Source organism: Phasianus colchicus, chromosome 2 (genome assembly GCF_987193195.1).
Source record: "Phasianus colchicus chromosome 2, bPhaCol1.hap1.1, whole genome shotgun sequence".
Classification (NCBI taxonomy): Eukaryota; Metazoa; Chordata; class Aves; order Galliformes; family Phasianidae; genus Phasianus; species Phasianus colchicus.
The window spans coordinates 78,758,667-78,780,540 of NC_143437.1; the positions used below are offsets into that span (position 1 = coordinate 78,758,667).

The following is a 21,874-nucleotide window of genomic DNA, read 5'->3' on the forward strand; positions in this document are numbered from 1 at the left end:
AAAGGAAAAAGTAATCTTTACACAGTCAAAAAAATAAATCTTATTCCATCTTGGAAGCGCATTAAAACCATATTTATTCACTGCTTATTTTCAAACTTCAAAACTGCAGCCGTGTTTCTCCATTGTTTTTCCTTCCGATTTATGTATCCCTAAGGTTCCAGAATGCACACGTGTTGCCACTTCATTCGGAAGAGAAAAAAGGCATGTTGCAATAGGATTGCTTTTAGCCACATCAGCTGTAAATGCAAAATTCTAATAACTTCGAAAACTCTTTACATAACCCATCTTCCTCAACTGCTTTGCCTTTTTAATATGATAAGAATTCTGGCAAAATAAAAAGTGAACACAGATTAGAAAATTTTGCAACTGTCTGGGGAAAGCAATGATGCTTCTAAGTGGTGGGGCTGCCCAGAACGTAGCAAGGAATTTGCCTGTATACCTTTGCATAATCTGTCAGTGTTGTAAGGACTAAAGCTGTTGCACCGTATAGCCTTGTGCAAGCAGTTTGTATGACTCCAGCACTTGAAGTGGATCTAAATGACAATTCTTAAAACCAAGGGCCTTCCTTTTATCCCTCAAAAGATATCAAAGCCAGGGGGAAGATGGCTTTTGTTTTTTTGTGCAAAATGATGCCCAGTTATGCTGTATTCAAGTAAACATTTGTAAGCTTAATGTCCTGTGGGACTCCATTTTTGTCAGTGGATTTATACCAGAGGTGACTTCTGATACAGAAAGGATTTGGGTTGGGTTTTTGTTTTGGTTTGTTTGTTGTTGTTGTTTCTTTAGGGGTTGATACTTGGAATGGCTTCTCTTGTTCTATCATTGCTGCTGGTAAAGATGAATTTTCCTTCACAGGAAGTACATGCTTCATATCATTCTCTATGGACAGATGACACTTTCACTAAATAAATTTAGAACCATCTGAAAAGGCCTCCCTCCCTTTGTTTGTGCTGAGTGTGAATGTAACGGAAACATATGCCTGCTTAACTCAGCTACTGCAGCTCCATAGCTTGTCACCAGCAAGACAATCTGCACAACCAATAAGCAATAAAGCAGCAGCCTTTCCTAATGCTATTCCTGAGCTTTAGGGCTTTTCAGCTTTTCTTCTTGATTATTTCAGAGCTGCATTTTAAGTGCTCACTTTCACTGTGCTGCTGGTGAAATATGGTTCTCATTACAGTCCATGAGGAACAGAACAAACCTATACATTGGCCCTTCTGTCTGAGAATTTATTTCAGCCTTGTTTTGAAATACTTCAATCACCAGTAATATTTATATATAAAGATAGATATATAGGTATATAAATTCATGCTTCACAAAATCTGTGCTATAAATACCCACCTGAGCCACTCAATAACTACTGCAGAACCAAGACCAGATTAAGACTTGCATTATGCAGACTGAACATTAGCACTCATACCTCAGACTTTTTGAAGTGCCAAACAGCCATCAAGGCAGACAGCAAAGGACTACTAACCAAGGTCAGCACAAACCTATTAGCACATAAATATACAGGAATAAATTTTTAATACCACAAATAATTTTCAAGTCTGATAAAAACAAATTACTTCCATGGGTATAAGTGACCCTCGTCATGTTTTCCAGCAGCGCTCCAGTCTGATGAATTAGAGTAGGAGTAACAGCATGCAGAACTAAAGCCCACACCAAAACACTGGAACATTTGCAAGCTAGCAGACTTTCTTCCAGAACATGTTTTAAAATACCAGTGAAAAGGACTTATTTCCTAATGCTAAAAATGTTAATAATGATGATTGTCTTTTTAAGAGCAAATTAAAGCAAAGCTACCCAATTATGACACTGTAGAGCCTATAAATCTCAATAGGAAACCAAACCACCATTTTATGTAACACTGTAAAAATGTTTTATTTAAGACATTCTGAAATTTTAACTACTTGGCAGCAGTCAGATGAGTAAACAGATTTTCTTTGGCAACACATGCTTGTACAGTTAGAAATACACTTTACTGTGATCGTAGCATCACTTACAAACACTGACGTGCACATTTCAATAGCAGCTTTTCCCTCCTTCTGTCATTCAGACAGCAGTGTGTACTACTACTACACGCATCAGAAATTCACTTTCGCAGTATCAAGTTGCACGTCTGTAAATGTTTCAGCAGTTTTCACTGTACAGCTCTAGCATGTATTACTGTAATTCTCTACTGTCCTCAAAAGCAGATACATATTATCTTCACTGAAATTTCTAGCAGTTGAAATTATTATGCCATCTTCAGTTACGTAACTGTGGTGTTTGGAAGAAGCAATAATGAGGAATATCCTCAACATGGGATCACAGTGGACCTTTAATTATTCCTGCATTCTTTTTGTTGGAATGTCTGAATACACTCAATACAAAATATTTGATCAGTTTAACAGAAAAAGCATTATTATATTGATCAACTTCATGACTTTGTCATGGCAGTTATTCCACTGCCTAACCAATGCTTTATGCATGGTACAGAATATTACATCTGCATCTTTTAACTAAATCAATTCCTGAACAAGGTATGTTTTTAACCACAGGAGGCCAACATTATGAGCATACACATTCACAGAAGCCAGACAACTTTCTATGAGTTACAAATGTACATCCCTGATATATGAAAGCACTGAATTTAGTAGAAAGATGACTGAAGCACGGTTTAAGCTAATTCTAAGCTCTCTTTTCTAGGAAGCCATCCCATCCATTAACAATGCTTGTTCTTGGGCAAGTTCAGCTCACGGAAGGGGGAAAAAAAAGAATCAAAGGAAAGGAAAAGAATTTTCAATCCGAATGTTAATTTTATTATATTTCAAAATAAATTATCCATGTTTAATAGATTTATATATATAAATAGCGTAATATACGTGCAAGTCAAGTATCAATTTCTTTCTCTAAAAAGTTGAATTTGACCATTTAATGTTTAAGCAATGAAACATATCACTGTTAACCATGAAAGCACTGCAATCTTGGAAAAAAATAAAATAATCCCAAAGTTACAGCCCATATTAATAAAATCTTTTAGACACCAGCTTTAATTTCTCCTTTCGATAGCAACTCAATTTAAAAGCTATTCTCAAATCAACAAATGGATATATGCGCACAAAACCTTTTCAGTTACATAGTTATGCAGTGCTGCTAAAGAACCTCTGCATAAAAACCTGACCTCTCTTGCCTTCAAAAGTAGCTTGCTGATGCTTTTCGTTAGTCTAGAACAGCTTCTTGGAGGAATTTTGAAATGCCTGTCCTTCTGAAGTGAACTAAATGGCTTGATGATCTCAGTGGTTCAATTACTCTTCACCCAGGAAATTTCAGAACAGATTAATACCAGTTACTAATGTCACTGGCACTATGATGATTCTTTTTCTTTCAGCACTTTACTTTTGAAAAAATATCACTGTGATCGTGTCCTTTCCCTCATTTCTTAAGCAGACGATCTATCAAGTATGAATGTTAGAAGGAAAAACTGGAAGATATTTCAATTACCTTTTACAATTAGCCTATATTTCCTCTTTCTCACTAATGAAACATTTGAAAGAGAAAGAAGCCTGCATTACTGTTACAATAAGTCTTATGAAATATGAACATTTTTGTAACTCAGGACATAAACTGACTTCTTGGAATGACAAAATATACACAACAGATATAGAATACACCTTTTTTAAGGAAAATTATCTAGGAAAATTGAATGAAAAAAGAAAAATACATATAACTACATAGTCATACAAATGACATTTAGGAATAAAGGTTAAAAAAAGAAAAACGACCTTTTTTGATCCTCTGCAACAGACCCACCAACACTGATTTATTTTTCTGAGGGTTGTACAATGCCTGTCAATGCATTGCCTTGTATAACGTCCAGTAAGGCAAGACACAAAATAATTAATTTGCATTTTTGAAGGACTAATGGATAGCGAATATCCCACTTTCTGCTTATAACTCAAAAATGAGATTCCTTCTTTATTGTAGCTTTTACCTTTCAACGTGGGATGGGTACAATTTTGAAATGAATCACTGTGCTGAAGAAATCTGAGTGCCCTAAAACATATCACTATGTTAAGACACAATTATCTTAAGCTGCATTAGTCAAAGTTACAAATTTAATAGCTGAGTGCTAAATAATTTCAGTTATCTCTCCTCATATACAATAAGCTCTGATTATTCTTATTATATAAAGTACAAAGCCCTACAAGATTCTGAAAACCATGCTGAAAAAAAAAACAATAAAACCAGAGAAAGAGCATAAAATTGGAGGTCTCCTTTCAAGAAGACCTTGAAACGTTTGTTTTTTATAGTATATTGATTTTATTCACAATACTGTAATATTAGAGTACATTCTTGGCATTTTCTTTACCCAAACCCATTGTACTTTTCAGGGATTTATTTATTGGTGGGTAATTCATTGGTATGCAGCACAACTGGTGAACCAAGGAAGGTACAGAAAAGCAAACCACCATAGTTTTTGCTGTAAAGGCCTCTAGCTTTCCATGCCATACATGTGCAGTCTTTTAAAGAAAAAAATTAACAGAGATGACAACTGTGGCCAACCATCCCGAGGCACTAACTTATAAAATATTTAATAAAAAAAAAAAAAAGAAAAAGTATTCAAATTGAAATCATAGTTCCACTGACTTCACCAGTTGGGCCTAGACTTTCACCCTTGGTGAATTTGAGCCAAGTCTGTAGTGCCAGAGACTCAGAGGAGAGGGAAAGGATGCATTGTCCAAGTAATGGCTCTGAAAGCTCAGCAATTTGCATTTCCTACTACCTCCCTGCCTAGGACTGTTTCTGAACGTTTTGAATGTCTAACAGAGAGCTATATTTTATCCAAATTCCTTCCTCTTCAGCAATTCCCTTAATATAGGATTGTCATTTCTTATAAAGGTAAAGGAAAAATCATAGTTTTTCACCAAATGGTGGGAGAGAAGGAAATGCCCCCTTCTTCTGACTCCTGCTCAAGTCAATACTTACGCTCAGACATCAAAGGGACTGCACGGTCATTTGTTCATGCTTAGTGCTTCCTCAAAAAGCAGTCACTGATCAAAATTCCACAAAAGGCAATGCACTCAGTGAGTGTGCTCATTCACAGTGAGCACAGTATTATTTGCAAGCTCACGTACCTCAGGAATAATTCCAGATGCGTGCATCTACTTTTCCAAAGTCAGATCTTCCATACAGAAGGAAAATACGTGTTTGGCTCTTTACAGAGCAACTTTTTCAGTTTCAAACTATTTCACACTGAGTGTTTTATAAAATGTGCATTTAAATATTTGGTACAATAGAAGACCTACTTTCCTTCCTGACTCAGTCATGTCTAACACCCCTCAATTTTTGTTCCTTGTGAGAAACCTGCAAGCAGAACAATCCATGCTGTATGTGCCTCCAACCTCATTTTGTGCTTATATGTCCCCTATTAAGCACTGTAGCAGTAACAAATACTGCTTACAATAAAGCTGCCTTTCAAGATCCCACTTCCATAGCAAACAGCACAACTACAAAAAGCATCACAGGCACCACCTAGACATAGCACATGAATCATGCTTACCTCTAGGATAGTAACTCACATTCATTTGTTCATGCTGGTATTACACTGAGTCTACAGGATTGCTGCAGATAAGGTGACAGGAACAGAGGGGTATGCAGGTCTATTTCCCAGTGATGCTATTCTCATGTAACTGAAATTGGTTAATTTGTTTCTCTCAGCAACTAATTCTTGGCTTACATTTGCTACTCAGGAATTTTTAATTGCTTTTATTGCTTTTTAATTGCTATATCCCTACACAATGGTGATGAATATACATCTGCACTCAGAAACCCTACTGGACTAAAAAGACATTCCATATGTTCTTTCTCCGGGCTTATTTAAGCTTCTATACGAAAATTAAGCACTGCCACCACTTATCCTACAACCATACATACCTACTTGAGACTTGAAGCCAGGGAAACATCTGGGCACTTACTTGAGCAGTGGCTGTATAGTGTTACACAGGCAGTTACCTTCTCAAGCATGAAGCCGAAGTTGCCAGTCTAGGTTTTAAAGGTAGTATTGCAGCTTCCATCTTTCCCTCTACAGTAAAGACATTAAACCTAGCAAGAGTATAAAATTCACAGCACTTCAGAAGGGTACCAAAGTGCCAAAGAGCACAAGAGGATCTTTTTACACCCTTTCCTATTAATATATTCAGTACAGAACTGAAATTGACATGGTGGAAGGAAGGGATGCCATTCAGAGGGACCTAGAGAGGCTAGAAAGGTGGGCCTGGGTGAACCTGATGAGGTTCAACATGGCAAAGTGCAGAATTTTGCACTTGGGCCGGAGGAATCCCAAGCATCCCTACAGACTGGAAGGAGCGGTCCTTGAGAGCAGCCCTGTGGAGAAGGACCTGGGGGTCTTGGTAGATGAAAAACTTAACATGAGCCAGCAGTGTGCCCTTGCGGCTCGGAAGGCAAATGGTATCCTGGGCTCCATCAAAAGAGGGGTGGCCAGCAGGGACAGGGAGGTGATTGTCCCCCTCTACTCTGCTCTTGTGAGGCCCTATCTGGAGTACTGTGTCCAGGTCTGGAGCCCCCAGTACAAGAAAGACGGGGAGCTGTTGGAGAGGATCCAGAGGAGGGCCACGAAGATGATCAGGAGACTGGAGCACCTCCCCTATGAAGACAGGCTGAGGGAGCTGGGCTTGTTCAGTCTGGAGAAAAGAAGGCTGTGGGGTGACCTCATTGCAGCATTTCGATACCTAAAGGGAGCCTACAAACAGGAGGGGAATCAACTCTTTGAAAGGGTAGATAACTGCAGGACAAGGGGAAATGGTTTTAAGTTGAGGGAGGTGAGATTTAGGTTGGATGTCAGGGGGAAGTTCTTTACAGAGAGAGTGGTGAGGTACTGAAACAGGCTGCCAGAGAGGTTGTGGATGCCCCGTCCCTGGAGGTGTTCAGGGCCAGATTGGATGGGGCCCTGGGCAGCCTGGTCTAGTATTAAATGGGGAGGTTGGTGGCCCTGCATGTGGCAGGGGGGCTGGAGTTTCATGATCCTTGAGGTCCCTTCCAACCCTGGCCATTCTGTGAAATAATTTGATCTTGTGAGCATACATAAAATGCCAGTAATTACATGCTGTTTTAGAGGCCTTTTGTGTATTAATTACAGTAGACCCCTACAAACAAGAAAAAAAAAAACAATATTGCTTATATATATAGTATTTTTAAACCTTCCATGAGTCATTAACATGGAAGTACAGATTTTTCTTCATTTTGTTGAACATTTTTCCTCTCAACCCTGCACAGATTTTCGTATGCCACAGACCACTCTATTCCAGTTGTGCTACTCTGAGCTATGACCATTGCTGTAAACTCATCACTATCTAGCTAGGTCATTTCTAATGACCATATGAATGGCCAGGAAAGTACAAAACTGTAAAAGTACAAAATGCTCCTATAAATCAACTCTCAATAACCCCGAACCTACCCATTACAACCCCATACACACTCATTAAAGTGTGTATATATATAATATAATCGCAGAATATCCCACAATGGAAAGGAACCATAAAGATCACCAAGGTTCCACAAATTACCATCCAAAAATCAGAACCTATTTCTGAGAGCATTATGCAAATGCTCTCTGAACTCCAGCAGCATGGGGCTGTGTCCACTGCCCTGGCGAGCCTGTTCCAGGGCCTGACCATTCTCTGGTCAAGAACCTCTTCCTAGTGCCCAACCTGACCTACCCTGACACAGCTCCAAGCTGTTCCCTCAGGTCCTGTTGTTGTCCCGAGAGAGCAGAAATCAGTACCTGCCCCTCTGTTCACCTCACGAGGAGCTGTAGGCCAAAATGAGGTCTCCCCTCAAACACTATAACTACCAAGCTCCACATTATTCTCCACCATGTCTTACCAGGGTGCCTTAGTACTGATGCTGCAATAACCTGTGGCTGATAAAGAATTTTATGATTCCACGAAAGTGTTTTGAGAGATTATGACGAAAGGAAGAGACTTCAAGCACCCAAGAAGCCTTTTATAGCTATTAACACACTGGCTAATGGAAGAATATTCATTATTGTGCTGTTTCTGTGGACTGCTAGGTATGGCATCATAAACTGCTGTTAAGATCAATTCATAACTCGTTCTTAAGAAAAGATAATGCCAAATACAATAATGCAAGTTATACATATTATTGTTAGCTTTTTTAAGCAGAGAAGTTAAATACCCCCTAAGTTATTAATTACTTTGCAGATCTGCCTTAATCATAGAATGATTTTGGTTGGAAGGGACCTTAAAGATCATCTACTTTCACCTCCTCTGTTGTGGGCAGGACTGCCACTCACCAGATCAGGTAGCCCAGGGCAACATCCAACCTGACCTTGAACACGTCCAGGCATGGGACATCCACAGCTTCTCTGGGCAGCCTGTTCCAGTGCCTCACCACTCCCTGAGCAAAGGACTTCAGCCTAACATCTTATCTAAATTTCTCCTCTTTTAGTTCAAAGTCATTCCCCTTGTACTATCGCTATTAGACAAACAGTTGTTTCCACTCCTGCTCATAACCTCCCTTAAAGTACTGGAAGGCTGCAAAGAGGTCTCCCTGGAGCCTTCTCCAAGCTAAACAAGCCCAACTCACTCAACCCAGACACCCTCAATTCCCTCCATTAAGAGTCCTGCCACAGATTGTCTTTGTCAGACTAGAGTCACAGTTTCAAAGCACTGTAAAGTCCATTAAATGACAGAGATGTTCTTTTTATTAATTTGAATTAAGCAATGAATCAGCAGTTTGACATGATATAACGTAAAGGTCTGCTCAGTAATAGCTTTAACATTTGTCTAAAAATACTATAGAAGGCCTCATGGCTTTGATGTGCTCCTAAAACATCATTAGTTATGTTTGCATACTAGTTAAAAAGGCTGATGTAACTGAACTCTAATACGCTATTAGATGGAAAAAAAATGGAAAAAGTACCACCACATCACAGAGGAGAAAACACAAGATATGCAGTCATGGAAGGTTTTTTGCCCTCCTCACTGCTTGGAGGGAAACCTCCTCATTATAATCACTCTGTGGGTTATCTGAAGTGTATGGTTAGCATCACAACATGGTTCTAATCAAAGCAGTTTGAATTAAATTTGTATTTTTGCAAGTGCAAACTGTACCTTAGAGTAAGCATAAATACAAAATATTTCCTTTCCCTTGAGAAGCAGTGTCTAACAGCTAGAGAGAGTGGCATGCAAACTGGGGTTAGTGCACAGCAAAGAGAATTTTAATTCTGCCTCGGTGGCCAGATTTTGGGCTCTTTTCAGTATTAGCATATGGAAGGCCAAACACATTGTTCAAATATATAAATCACAATGAGTGAACACAGATCCATCAGCAAGACAATCCTGGAGTTCAGCCTCAGGCATACGAACGATTGCATGCCAAATTAAATATCAGATCATGGGAAAAGTGTCCTCAATAAAAACACTAAGAGAATACTTAACATTATACACTCTACTGATTAAGGTGAATCCAACACTTGATCAGTAGCCAAAACCAAACCTTCCATTTGCCTGAACAACTACTACTCCTGATGTATTGTAGCACTATGTATTGTCCTGGGATAAACGCCTTGTGCTTGTCCAATAATTTGTGTGAGGACTGAACAAGTATGCAGCTCCACTCTTGCATAGACATGCAATGCAGGAAAAACAGCTCATACAGAAGACCATCAAATAGGTTGCTGCTGCATCTGGAAGAAATGCTGCCCCCTGCCTAACAGACAGCACAGATGAAAGCAAGTCAGCAGTAGTGATGTGACAGGAGGCTGTTGAGCATCAGTAACAAAAGCATCTATTAGAAAACAAATTTCATGCTACTCGAAAATAAACAAAAAATTAATAACTCTACAGAATGCATACAAGATAAAATTAAATTGTAAAATCATTCTTCTCAGTTTAATACTTTCCTAAAAACTGACAGGTCTTGTTGGGTACTGCACACCATGAGTGTTTGCCAGGAGATAGGCTGCCTAAATTAGCACATGTCTGTCATCCTCAGCTACTGTGTCACTCAGTGAACATTGATCACGTATCAACAAAGCCATTTCCTCCCTGGAGAGTACCTTCATTTAAAAGTACAGGTATAGTAATAGTTTCTCCGGATTTCCTGCAAACTGCTATAAAGCTCAAACATTTTGAAAGCTTAGAAAATGATGTTACTACTTTTATTTGCAGAAAAGTAAAAGCATCAGTGGAAAAAGATGAGATTTAAATAAGCTATTAAAATGGTCCCAATATGTTCAGCTATTTTAGTGCTAAGAACTGATTTAATAAGATTTTTCTATGATCTCTTCCACAATACAAATTCAAATATAACTGCTAAGTCCAAACTTAGCCATTTTGTCTCTCTTCCAGAATTAAAAGCTAGTAACTGCATGACTTAATTGATATTTACTACTGAATGCCATACTGCAGCACACGTTATCATACCGTGGCAATACTGAATCAAAACGGTCGTAAGAGCTCATATGGCACATGGTGCTGGACTAGAGAAAAGACAATGACAGAATTATCCTGACTTCTAAATTCGTATCTCATCTGGATGCCATAGAATGTCAAGGATGTACACCTAATATCACTAACAGATCAATATTTACCCAAAATTACTTTCACCTGCAAAATACAATGGGCACATTAATACATTTGATTATTTTGTAAGAATTGGATGCACTCATACAGCAATGTTTGATTTTGGGGTGGAAAGAACAGCAGTAGAGCAGAACACTTATGGGAGAGATGTGAAGCTGATGTGTGTGCTCCACGAAGGCAGATTTATTCACACGCGCTGGGAAAAATAATTCAAAACTCTACTGGTGGCTTTGCTCCCTCACTTACTCAGTACTGGTAATGAGGCAGATCTTATTGCCTTTCAGTGCCTATGGAAACTGCCAAGCCTATTCTTGCCTCCATCTCTCTAGACAGAAAAAAAAGGAACTGCTTTAACCTCCATCAGCAGCTAGGATATTCACAGTGTGTGCAAAAATCTTGGTCCAAACCACAGCTTTTAGACAGCATGAACCCAAAACCACCTGGTTAGTAGTGCACACTTATACAGGATGGGAATCATTGTCCAAATGACTGTGAATGAGATTCAGGCTTGAGTTACTCATTTGCAGTTAAGTGCATGGGGAATGGTAGAGTTGCTTTGTGCTGTCTCATGCAGTAAATGAGGCTGTCCCCTAAAAACAAGAGGAGTGCATACAAATAAGAAACACCAACATCTCTTAATACATGTCCAGTCTTGCGGAGATATTTTCATGAAATGTTTTATAGAAGTTTAAGGAACTTCAAGTCAAATGGCAGATTAATAAGGTATTTGATTTTTACTGTCCTTCAAAACTGAACTACATACCTACCCTGCATTTACAATTATAATGACCATGTTTGGAGGTGAATTTTATAAAAATGCACCCCACTATTTGAGTACTTTATTTTGAATGTTATTTGAGGAGCTGGAGTTTGTTTATGTTTAAGGATTTGGGAGTTCCACACAATACAAATAGATTACTGTGTCTGCAGTTCACTATTTGGCTATTTTCAACTCATTATACCACTACTTTCTGTACTGAATTTATTCCAGCTTAGAAGAACAGAACACTCCCTTGTAGTCTTAGCAGACAACAGACGTCATTGTTATTAATACTTTTTCTGCTTGTGTTTTAGAAAAAAATCACTTATTTTCTATATTATCAAAGTCTGCTGAAGACATACAAAACATTCCAAGAATTCAGTCTTGCACAACAACAATTGCTTCTAGTTTACAATGCAACATAAGCAGGAGGCTCACTGAACTGTCTATATTCATAAACACAATGAGGTCGTACACCTGCCACGTACACTTTTGACTCAAGACACTGAATAAGAACTTTAATATGGAAATTGTCATGAAAACAAGCTCAATGGCTTATTAAGAAAAAATATTACTGTTTTCCTATATTATGGGTCATTTCTATATGTTCCGATTTTTTCCATCAAGTCACTGCTCTTCTTCCGTTGCATTATGAAGTATTTTCTTCTCATCTTCAATTTACTTCTGTGTGTTTATTCCAGCTTTTCTTTATATTTTATGCCAATATTTCCTAGATCACACTCCTAGTGACAGAAATTGATGTTGTAACCTATAAAACCAGGCTTTTATAACTTGTGATTCCTGATACACAGCCTAAAAGCATGGAAGTGACAAAATTTAATAGGATACAACTGAAATACTGACATAGTGTTTTATTTGCTTTCTTACTGCCTATTGTGACTATGGCAAAGCAAGGTTAAAAACATAAATTATTAAATCTGAATTTATATGTATGCAAGCTGAATGACTACATTCCTGTACCTACATGTTTCAGTGTGCTGTTTTCTTAAGCTTTCATGTTATATTTAGTCCAGGACCTCTTCATTTAGCTAACTCCATCAAATGGTCCTCAACAGCAAAAAAAGTCTGCACATTATGAAAAGCTGCCCAGGCCTTCTTGTCCTGAGTCATCTTTGAAGTCAACCTGGAAAACAGGGTTTGAGTCATCTTCTATTATATTTCAGAATGAATAGAGAATTCTTCCAAATCCTTCACTTCCATAATTAAGTAGTGCTAACATTTTGTACCTCAAGCTCTTCCAAATACTTAAGACTTACCCATTCCACTATATCTCAATGATCAGTTCAATAGGTAATTTGTTTTAATATGTATTGTGAAAATGAAATCATTTAAATACAAATGAATTTCAATTACACCAGAAAAATTGCTTTCAACACAGACAGACTTTAAGAGAGGTTCACAACCTGCTCATTAAAACTAGATTTTAAGTGGCATCAGTTCAAGATTCAATGCTATTCATCATAATTACAAAATAAACCCCCACAGACCACCTCAAGTTATTAATTAGCTCCAACTGCAGTACGTAAATCCCTAATGCAGACACAGATGCGTGACTTGAAACTCAAATTTGGCCTTTTAAATATTTTTGGAGTACTGCATTGCAAACATTTGTTCTAAGAACCAAAAAGAGCCATGGAAGGCTGTTACCACTTCACCGAGAAAAACTAGTTTAACTTCAGCTTATGAGAAGAATGAAGTAATGGAACTGTTTAGAATATGGGTTTAGATATTCCAAAGACATACCACGCAACGGTATTCAGTTCAAAGAATCTGAAAGTATAATTTGGGAGGGTGATTTTTTCTTTTGCTCTGAAGCTGCTACATCCTTGAAAGGCATTCCTGGACATATCAACTTCTCTTTTTTACTGAAATACTTCTCACAAAAATAGCTCACTTAATAGTTTCTCCTAGTGTTACACAGTAGCAGGAAATTACCCCACTTACTGCAGATTAAGCCTTATTTTGCAGTGGCAGAAGGAAATCAAAAGCACCACCAATCCAAACAGAGAAAGATTACTATATCCAATTTTACATACAGAACCGAACAACTGAAAAAATAAGATCATGTAACTCAATCCTCTGATACGTGTTATTTCATTGAATTTGCTGGGACCATTCCCCTGATTAATGTCAATCTTTGTAAGACAAACCCCAGTACAACTTGGAGAAGCACATGATGCCTTCTGGAAGAGCTCCAGAGGGGCGAGCTCTATTCTCCTGTAATCAGATGCCCAAGGTCAGAGTAGCTGCCAGGCAATAAGGAAAGAAGCCGCACTACTAAAACAGAAACCCACAATTAAACCAGAATCTCTTCTGTTCTTACAGGACTGAATACTTTCCCTTTTATATCTGTGCAAGTCTCCTACAAAAAAAAAACACATTACGCCATCTTGTTATTCTATAGACAGCAATGAGCCATCTTTGTTATTCACACACACACAAAAAATGTAGTTTTTCTATTGTATTCTGCTGTAATTTTACTGGTGTGATGTACACAATCAATTTTCCTAAAAGAAATTTCAAAAATCTTAAATTACTCAAAATTTAGTAAAGTATTTTCCATTTTTTTCAGTAAATTAAATAATATCTATAGAGAATGGGGGATAAACCACAAAGACTCACGTGACACAGACTTTCTGTGTTTGCAAGATCAATGACAGATGGTTTCTGCTAATTTCCTATGTTTATTTTTAGTCCTAAAAGAAAATAGCAGCTACCATTACCGTAACCATAATACAATCTTCCCATATCTAGTCCCACTGAAAGCAGGAATCAACTATGCATTGGATGAACAAGTCCTAAATACAAGGAAATAAAAAAATCAAGCCATTATTCAGCACTCATGCCATAAACTTCACCCAGCACAAACATTCCCTACACTACCTATAAATTTCTCCAGCAATTTTAACTCTGTTCTCCACAACTTTCCAATTTCTAAATACATTCTCTGCCGAATTGCTATCACTTCTCAGAACAGTAGTACAGCTCTTCTAAAAGAGTTTCAATAAAGAAGGACAAGAAAGGTGACTTCAACAAAAAAAAAGAACATTACACACTGTATTATGTCAATTCAGTGCTCATTAAGTTCTGTGGTGAAGCAGCTTATATTTACTTTACCCAAGTGCATCAGAAATTAAGCAGAATAGTCTCTATTGTTCAAAACAGTGTGCACATTCTATCATACACAGAAGCCACATAATAACAGCAAAATGCAACAACTGCATGTTGTACCAGTGCCAAATCAGAATTCAATTCAAAACAAAAGCTACTTTTTTTTTAGATTTACACAACATCTTTCTCAAAACTGTATAATTCAAAAGGCTTCTAAGGAAATATTCTTCAGATAGTCATGAAATTTTCAACCGCATCCACATTTCAAACACTCTCTTCTAACATGTCATGAGCAACTAGAAATAAATGCCTGAGATTTCATACTAAAATGGCACCTGTTGTTAAAGGAGGGAATTAAATGTAAGCATTTCCTAAAAACAGAATCCTAGCATTCTCTGACAAGTCTGAAATGTCACATAGAGCACAATAAGATTTAAGGCCTTCGGTGTTAACACTGCTTTCTAATATGTTGCATCCCAGAGTGAAAGACAAAATTGGAATAAAACAAAGAGATGACGGCAACATCTTAAAGAAAAGACCAGTTTTGTATTAGTTTTAGATGAGCCTTTCAGTAACATCTCACGGTTGAATCTTCATCCCTCTTTCAAGTGATGGTGATCAGTTACAAGTTTACTGCTTTGGGTTTGGATTTCTCCCTGATACACTGCATGCTCAGCAGAACTGCTCCATTTGTAAGGACCTCCACTTTCTACAAAAGAGATCAATACAGCTGCTCTCAAAAGCAATCTTGAATAATAAACCATTTGCAAGAAAAAATAATTTAAACTGGAACACAGACGGCAGCTACAAATACAGAGATCTGACAAAAGGATTATCAATCATTGCAAGAATGAAAGCTTTCTAACATCAAGGATCAGTTTCTCCTGCAAATGAGTTCAGTTTCTCTTCTACAATTGTTTGTTTCATAGTATTCTATTAAGTCTCCATTTCTTTCTGACAGTATATTACATTATCATCTTTATTTTGTCAGTAAGGCAGCAATGATGAGGAAAAAGTGGGACTGCAACCTGCCTCTGTAAGACAGTTTTTACCACAGACACACTACAGAAAGACAGACATGAATTAAAAGCATGGGTGTCCAGCCTTTTAGCTTTCCTGGGCCACACTGAGTAAAGAGGAATTGTCCTGGACTACATACACAAAGGTCGCTCCAAAATTATTTATTTCCATGGACACAACTGCTACAGAGAGCACAATACCACTATTTGACAGAGCAAAGTCTCAGCTCCAAAACAAGATAGTTTCCAAGACAAAGTCACCACCATTAGCTCCACACTTTTGCCAGTGATGAACAAGAGCTGCATGCAGCAGTCAGAAAAATTTGCACCTGCAGTGGTGACCTGCTGTCATTGTCACCACTGCCGCAATGCACCACCCACAGCCTCGCTGTGCTCCCATCCACTGCTTGGTCTCCATCAATGTTCAGCAAGCATCAATGAGTGCCAATGGGTGCCATTTTTTTCTGAATGGAGGAATTCAATGATACACATTTGCTCCATATACACTTCCATGTCAGAAAATATTGTGTTAGACTGCTCTACTGCTGCCACTTGTGACACAACAACAAAATGTAACAAAATACTGGTGGGAAGGTTCAGCTTCTACTGCCGTACCACCACCATCTGCCTTGACACTGTGGGCCAATATAATAAAACAGGAGGCATTACTTTTGGAGTAGCCTTCATAAAATACACAATATAGTTTACGTATAACAAAGTGTTTTTTGTTTTTTTTTTTTAATTAAAAAAGAGAGCAACAAAACCACAGACCGAGTGGGATATGTGACCCTGTTATTGCGAAACCAGTGCATCAATGTTTGATGTCACCGATGTCAGTGGCAGCAGTTTTTACTGAGTTCTCAGTGTTCAGAGATTTCTGATGAAATTTTATTCTTCCTGTGCTTCATCCCTGAAAACAGTTATTCACAAATATGTGCATTGCCAAAAAGCGATGACACGAATAAAGCGTGATTGAGAAGTGAGGAATGTTTTTCTCTGCAAAGATAGGGCTTGTAAAAGTGAAAAGATATGGTCAAATCTTTGAGTTGAATACCTGATTGCAAATCTGTACACTCCATTTGAGAATTCCCAAGTATTTATGTCAACTGAAAATGGAGTTGCAAGTACACCAAAAAAAGGATGAATTCTTATTGCAACTTGAAACCTGCTCAAATTCCTTCATCAGAATGGAAAGCAGGGCTGCACATTTTTTGCTGTTCTCAGGACTGCGTTTAGCCAATGAATCAAAATGCATCCAATTATTTGGTATACCTTGAGCTGGCACTGCACTGCGTTCTCCCTGTGCCCTGGTTTCAGCTCAGACAGCATTAATAGAGTACCAGTTGGCTGTTGGTGAGCAGCCCAGCCCCAGTGCTGCTGGGGATGGGCTGAGCCACTCGGCCAGGCAGAGTCACAGTGGCAGTGGGGCAGATGGTGTGGGGCAGGGGCTGGGCCACAGTGCCAACTGTGCCAGGCTGCATGTGGGCCGCAGGTTGGACATGCCTAAATTAGAGCTTAACCCAATTTCAGAAGGCTCCCTGATTGTTTTAATTGGAGAAACACCCTTCATTGAGCTTGGTCAGCCTCACCTACAGCTCTAGAATGGTAGACACTTAGAAGCTGAAGCATTGCAAGTTAATTAAAATGATTACAAGATTAACAAAAATGAAAAGGCAAACTAACACAGCAGGTACTCACATTACTCTGACATAAATCCTCTTCTGTCATTTTAACATGCCCCAAGGCTGCAAAGCCAGTAGCTGGCTTAGACCTCTCAGTTCCTCCAGCAGCCAGCTCCTCTAGTTGACTCTCATCCAGAGGCGCACACACATATTCCTGGCTCCCACATCACTTAACCTAATCCCAGCTTGTCCAGCCCAGTGTTGGCTGGTGACAGAAACTGACGTGCTACCACTGTTGGTGCCATGGGCACATGGGTTCTTTTTCACTCAGCCTTCCCCGATTCCTGATGCTGGTTTGTCCTCCCACTGCCCACAGAGACGGCCCGATCAGGGCTCCATCTCCAAGGATGAACTACCATGGCTCCCTTGCCTGGGCTGTGACTCGGCTTCTTGGCATGTGTAAGCGGAAACCAGAGTTTTGTCATACAACCTAACATAACCCACTTCTGCATCCACTCACAAGGGAGCCTTTCCCTCTTCGAAAAACAACCCATTTATCTCATTTTATTTTTTTAATGGGGAAGCAAATGCTGGATTTGCATTATTTTATAGTACAAGTTAAGAATGTAATGATCATTTCTATACACAGTGTTGGAGCTGACATCTCAGTCGTCCTTTCTCCAAGGCTCCTCCAACCACGCTCCAGTTGTGTCCCTTAAGGAAGTTTAGTGCCCTTACTGCTGAACTCTTCTGAAAGCTTTTACACAGAAATAATCAACAAGTAGTATTAACTGTACCTGTATTGAGTGTATCCTATTATCTTTTATTCATTTCAAAATATCCATAGAACACACATATAAACTTCAATACTGAGGGCAAAGTTACAGTACATGGAATTTTAACTACACTGATTTGTCCCATTCTTAGCTTTATGTGTTTAAGAAATCAGGGAATAACTATTTAATGCAATAATACACCCCTTTTAAATATTCTGCACTTGACAGAGAACTCGGTTAATATGCTCTCCAAACACTGATTTTAATCCCTCAAACACCAAAAAGGAAACCATTCAATATAGTTTTGTCCCATAATTCATGAGTGAAAACTATCATTTCCATTCATACTAATTTCCTTGAACTCTAACATCATCATGAAATGTTTATGACAGTTAAGTGTTTTGAAATAATCTATGTACTTTTATTCACCTTATTTCAATGATGAGAGACCTCACAGCAAGGATGGAATAATAATATGGAAACTAACCATCCAATTCAACTGAACACAATTGATTGAAGTCTTATTACTTCCATATGCAAGAGGAAAGTAAAGCCAACTGCAATCCTCTGTTTTTGGCATTCTCAGTATGCATCACATCCAGAATAAATGAATTTCACTTTTCATTTTTATTTTTACTGCAAACTGGTATCAGACACACAGACTTTACTTGACTATTTAGGAAATATGTTTAACTTAATTTTAAAAAGCAAGGTCTTTATTATGCCTAAAGTGATACTCCTCTTGAAAAAGCTGTTGTGTTTTGTAAATTTTATTCCAGTCTCTTTTTCAATATAGATTTTCTCAACAGTTATCAAAAATTGTGGCCAGGATATTAAAATTTTCAAGAATGGGTACAAAGAGTAGTGATAACATAGTTGGATGACAGATTCAAGTCAATTTATATAAAAGAAACTCACTACAGATAAACTCAATGCCAGAGTTATATTTCAACTTATTCTGAATTAGTACGTGTGATAAACTAATATTTCTCAAGAAGAAAATCTTCACTTTCTAGAAAGAATGAATATAAGATTATTAGTTACTATCATAAAAATAATACACGCTTTCAGAACGGACCATAAGAAACAGTAATTTATTAAGGATTTAGAACTTCATTTTCTAGGAAAGTCATATTTGTCAAGATATGTCCATTGCATGAAAAACAACCTTAAATGGATCAATTAGGTGAATACCTCTCTCATTGGAGGACTGAGGAGATTAAATACTCATTTTGTAGTTCTAGCAGTACATTGACTATCCCAGGCATTTAATCTCCCAGTAATATTTAGGTTTCACCTCAACTTCTTTTTCCTCTCCAACACACATGCTTTCCCCTTTTATGCTACTAAGTTACAAGATTTCTGCCTGAATTAAAATGATTTTCGCCTGAACTGTTGATAATAATACAAGACACTAAAAGACACGCTCCATTGATTTTGTTTCACATTTTCATATGAATTTAAGAGAAATCACCACTTTCAAGACTCATGGTTGGCAGTGCTTTATGACTCTACTAGTCCTGTTTTGACCAGAAAAGTCACCTATGAAAGGGAGATGGAACAGTGGTCAAATACTATTTTGAAAGATAATAAATATTTAGTTGCTCATGGAAAGAAAATTTGAATTACCTTCACAGTAATGTTAAAATTAATAAAATTACTCTTTAAAAAGAAATTGTTTCATATATACTAAGAAATTTAAGTTTTGACACCTGTTACATTTTGAGACCAATTAACTCCACTCTTTTCTGTGAAAGGGGAAAAGGGAAAGAAAAAAAGGTTGATTCCTAAGCTTCAACTACTGTTCATATGGATTATTATTTGTGTGAACTTTAGAATCACCTTTCTCTCTCATCATCGTGATTTTACTTCTCTGAGAACAGAGTAATCAGAAAACAGTAATCTGATAGTGATGGACACAATTAGTTTAAGTTTTTCTAGAAACTTGTATCACTGATGCACATGGGAAGAAAATTTAGTTAATGGGAAAACCTACATGCAAGTTCAGACATAAAACATGGTAGAAAACTCAGAAGAACTTCTGTTAAAGCCTGGTACCGTAGACAGTTGATACTTATGCATGCCTCAAACTTTCAAAGCCATTCTGTGCAGACAAGCTCAACATATGTATGGAAATCACCAAAACTCTACCAGAACCAATTTGTAGCCTGCATTCCCAATGAGGTCTCTGAACACTACATTTAACACCACACTGTACTTTACTGGATTTTCTGTTTCTAATTTCCACATTCCTAGAATGAATTTTAAGAAGTTATGAGGACAAGACATGAGAAAGGTTAGAAAAACACATTAAAAGTATATCGTAGAAAATATTTTTCCTTTGCATCCGACAGTACATATTCCCTGCTATTCACTGAAAGCTAAGTTTTCAGGTTTAGCAGCTGCAAAGCACACTGCGTGGTAACTATATGGCTTATCATCTGTTCAGATAAAGTAATGCAAGCAACCACAAAACTGAAATTAAAATATTAAAGAAACTAATTTCAAAAATATGAAAATCTCAATTTTTAATGTATTAACAAATGCATAGGTGAACATATTCAGACACATAAAAAAAAAAAAAAAGTTAATCTGTTTACCTGAACTGTGGAACTGATTTCAGATGCAAATCCTCCTGTCAAGGGAGCCTCATGGCTAATCAGCAACCGCCCGGTCTTCACCACTGACTGAAAAGGAAAAACAAACCCCAAAATGCAATCAAATTACAGCTGTAGTGATTTCTTACATGTGTTGCGTATTAAATATACGAATTGTGTGATATAATTAGCAGTATTTGGATGTAGCCACTTTTTCTCTCTTGCATTTTCACTGAAACAGTGAATCACCCCAGAGATCTAAACTTAATAACTCATACGACGCATTTTTACATTTATTACAGTCTTGTCATTCACTACAAAGATGGTAATATCGTCTATTCTATTTCAAAGAAATATAAAGAATAGTTTCCACTGAATTTATCCTATCAATGCAAACTGTAACAGGAAAATAAGATTTCAGTTGGAGGTCAGCTCGGATTCTGAAAACACTAAGAATCTTACATGCAAAGAAATCCTTCAGTGATATATAAATCAGCCTCATCAGAGCTGATCTAAACACATAAGTCACAACTATTCAATAAGTACAGCTATTAAATATATATATACATGTAAGAAAACAATTGTGCGGTGCTTCTTATTCAAGTTTTACTCAGCCATTACAAGCAACATTTTTTACTTTCAAATCTCAACGCTTGTGCAGTTTTTGTGTGACCCATTTCAGAAATAGCTACGTAGTACAATATATACGGAATGTGATATAAAACTACTTTTAATCAAAAAGAGATTGTATTTATGTTGAAATGTAACAATTAAAGCAAAACACTTTAATCTGATTAGAGTATAAAGCTTCAATACACTCGAATATCTTGAAGTTTATTGCAACTACATGGTAAACTGCCTAGGGTTCAAAAAAAATATTAGAAATACAGCAGCAAGCCTCATTTTTCATAATAAATGCTTTAACATTTCATAAGGTATATTAAAAAAATCTAAGAGATTCTGAGGAGGCACATTAGGGAAAAAAGTCATCAGAAGAATGTGTATGTCATTATTTTAGTGTCAGTTACTGTGAGATTGTAAAGATAATTAACCACTGTACTGTTGGTGTATCATTAGTCATTAAGTGGGAAAGCCCAGGACAGCGCTAGCTTTCAGGTCAATCTTTCTTAATGCTGTGATCTTCAGTCTACACCAGAACATTGTCCTGTGGGGCACCTCCAGGCCCCACAAACAGAATATTCAGAATATATTCCATTCTATTATATATTCTAGAATATAATAGGATATTCAATAGAATACATAAATGCTATATCTTAGTAACACGATTTTTATTCTAATGACAGTACTTTTCAAACCCTTTCACTTTTCTAAAATGTCTGACTGACCCTCGATAGCTC

General features: G+C 37.5%; 1 protein-coding gene across 4 annotated transcripts in view; it reads right to left on the reverse strand.

The window, feature by feature from the left end:
- BCKDHB (branched chain keto acid dehydrogenase E1 subunit beta) overlaps positions 1-21,874 on the reverse strand; it is a 112,040-nt gene that overhangs the window by 32,980 nt on the left and 57,186 nt on the right. For 2 of the 4 annotated variants that reach the window (XM_031610910.2, XM_090136095.1), the window contains exon 9: positions 20,520-20,606. In XM_031610910.2, coding sequence (XP_031466770.2) covers positions 20,520-20,606 — 87 coding nt within the window. Of the gene's footprint in view, positions 1-12,448; positions 12,515-15,109; positions 15,212-20,519; positions 20,607-21,874 lie in introns of those variants that run through there. The other 2 variants (XM_090136097.1, XM_090136096.1) reach the window with 2 other exon arrangements.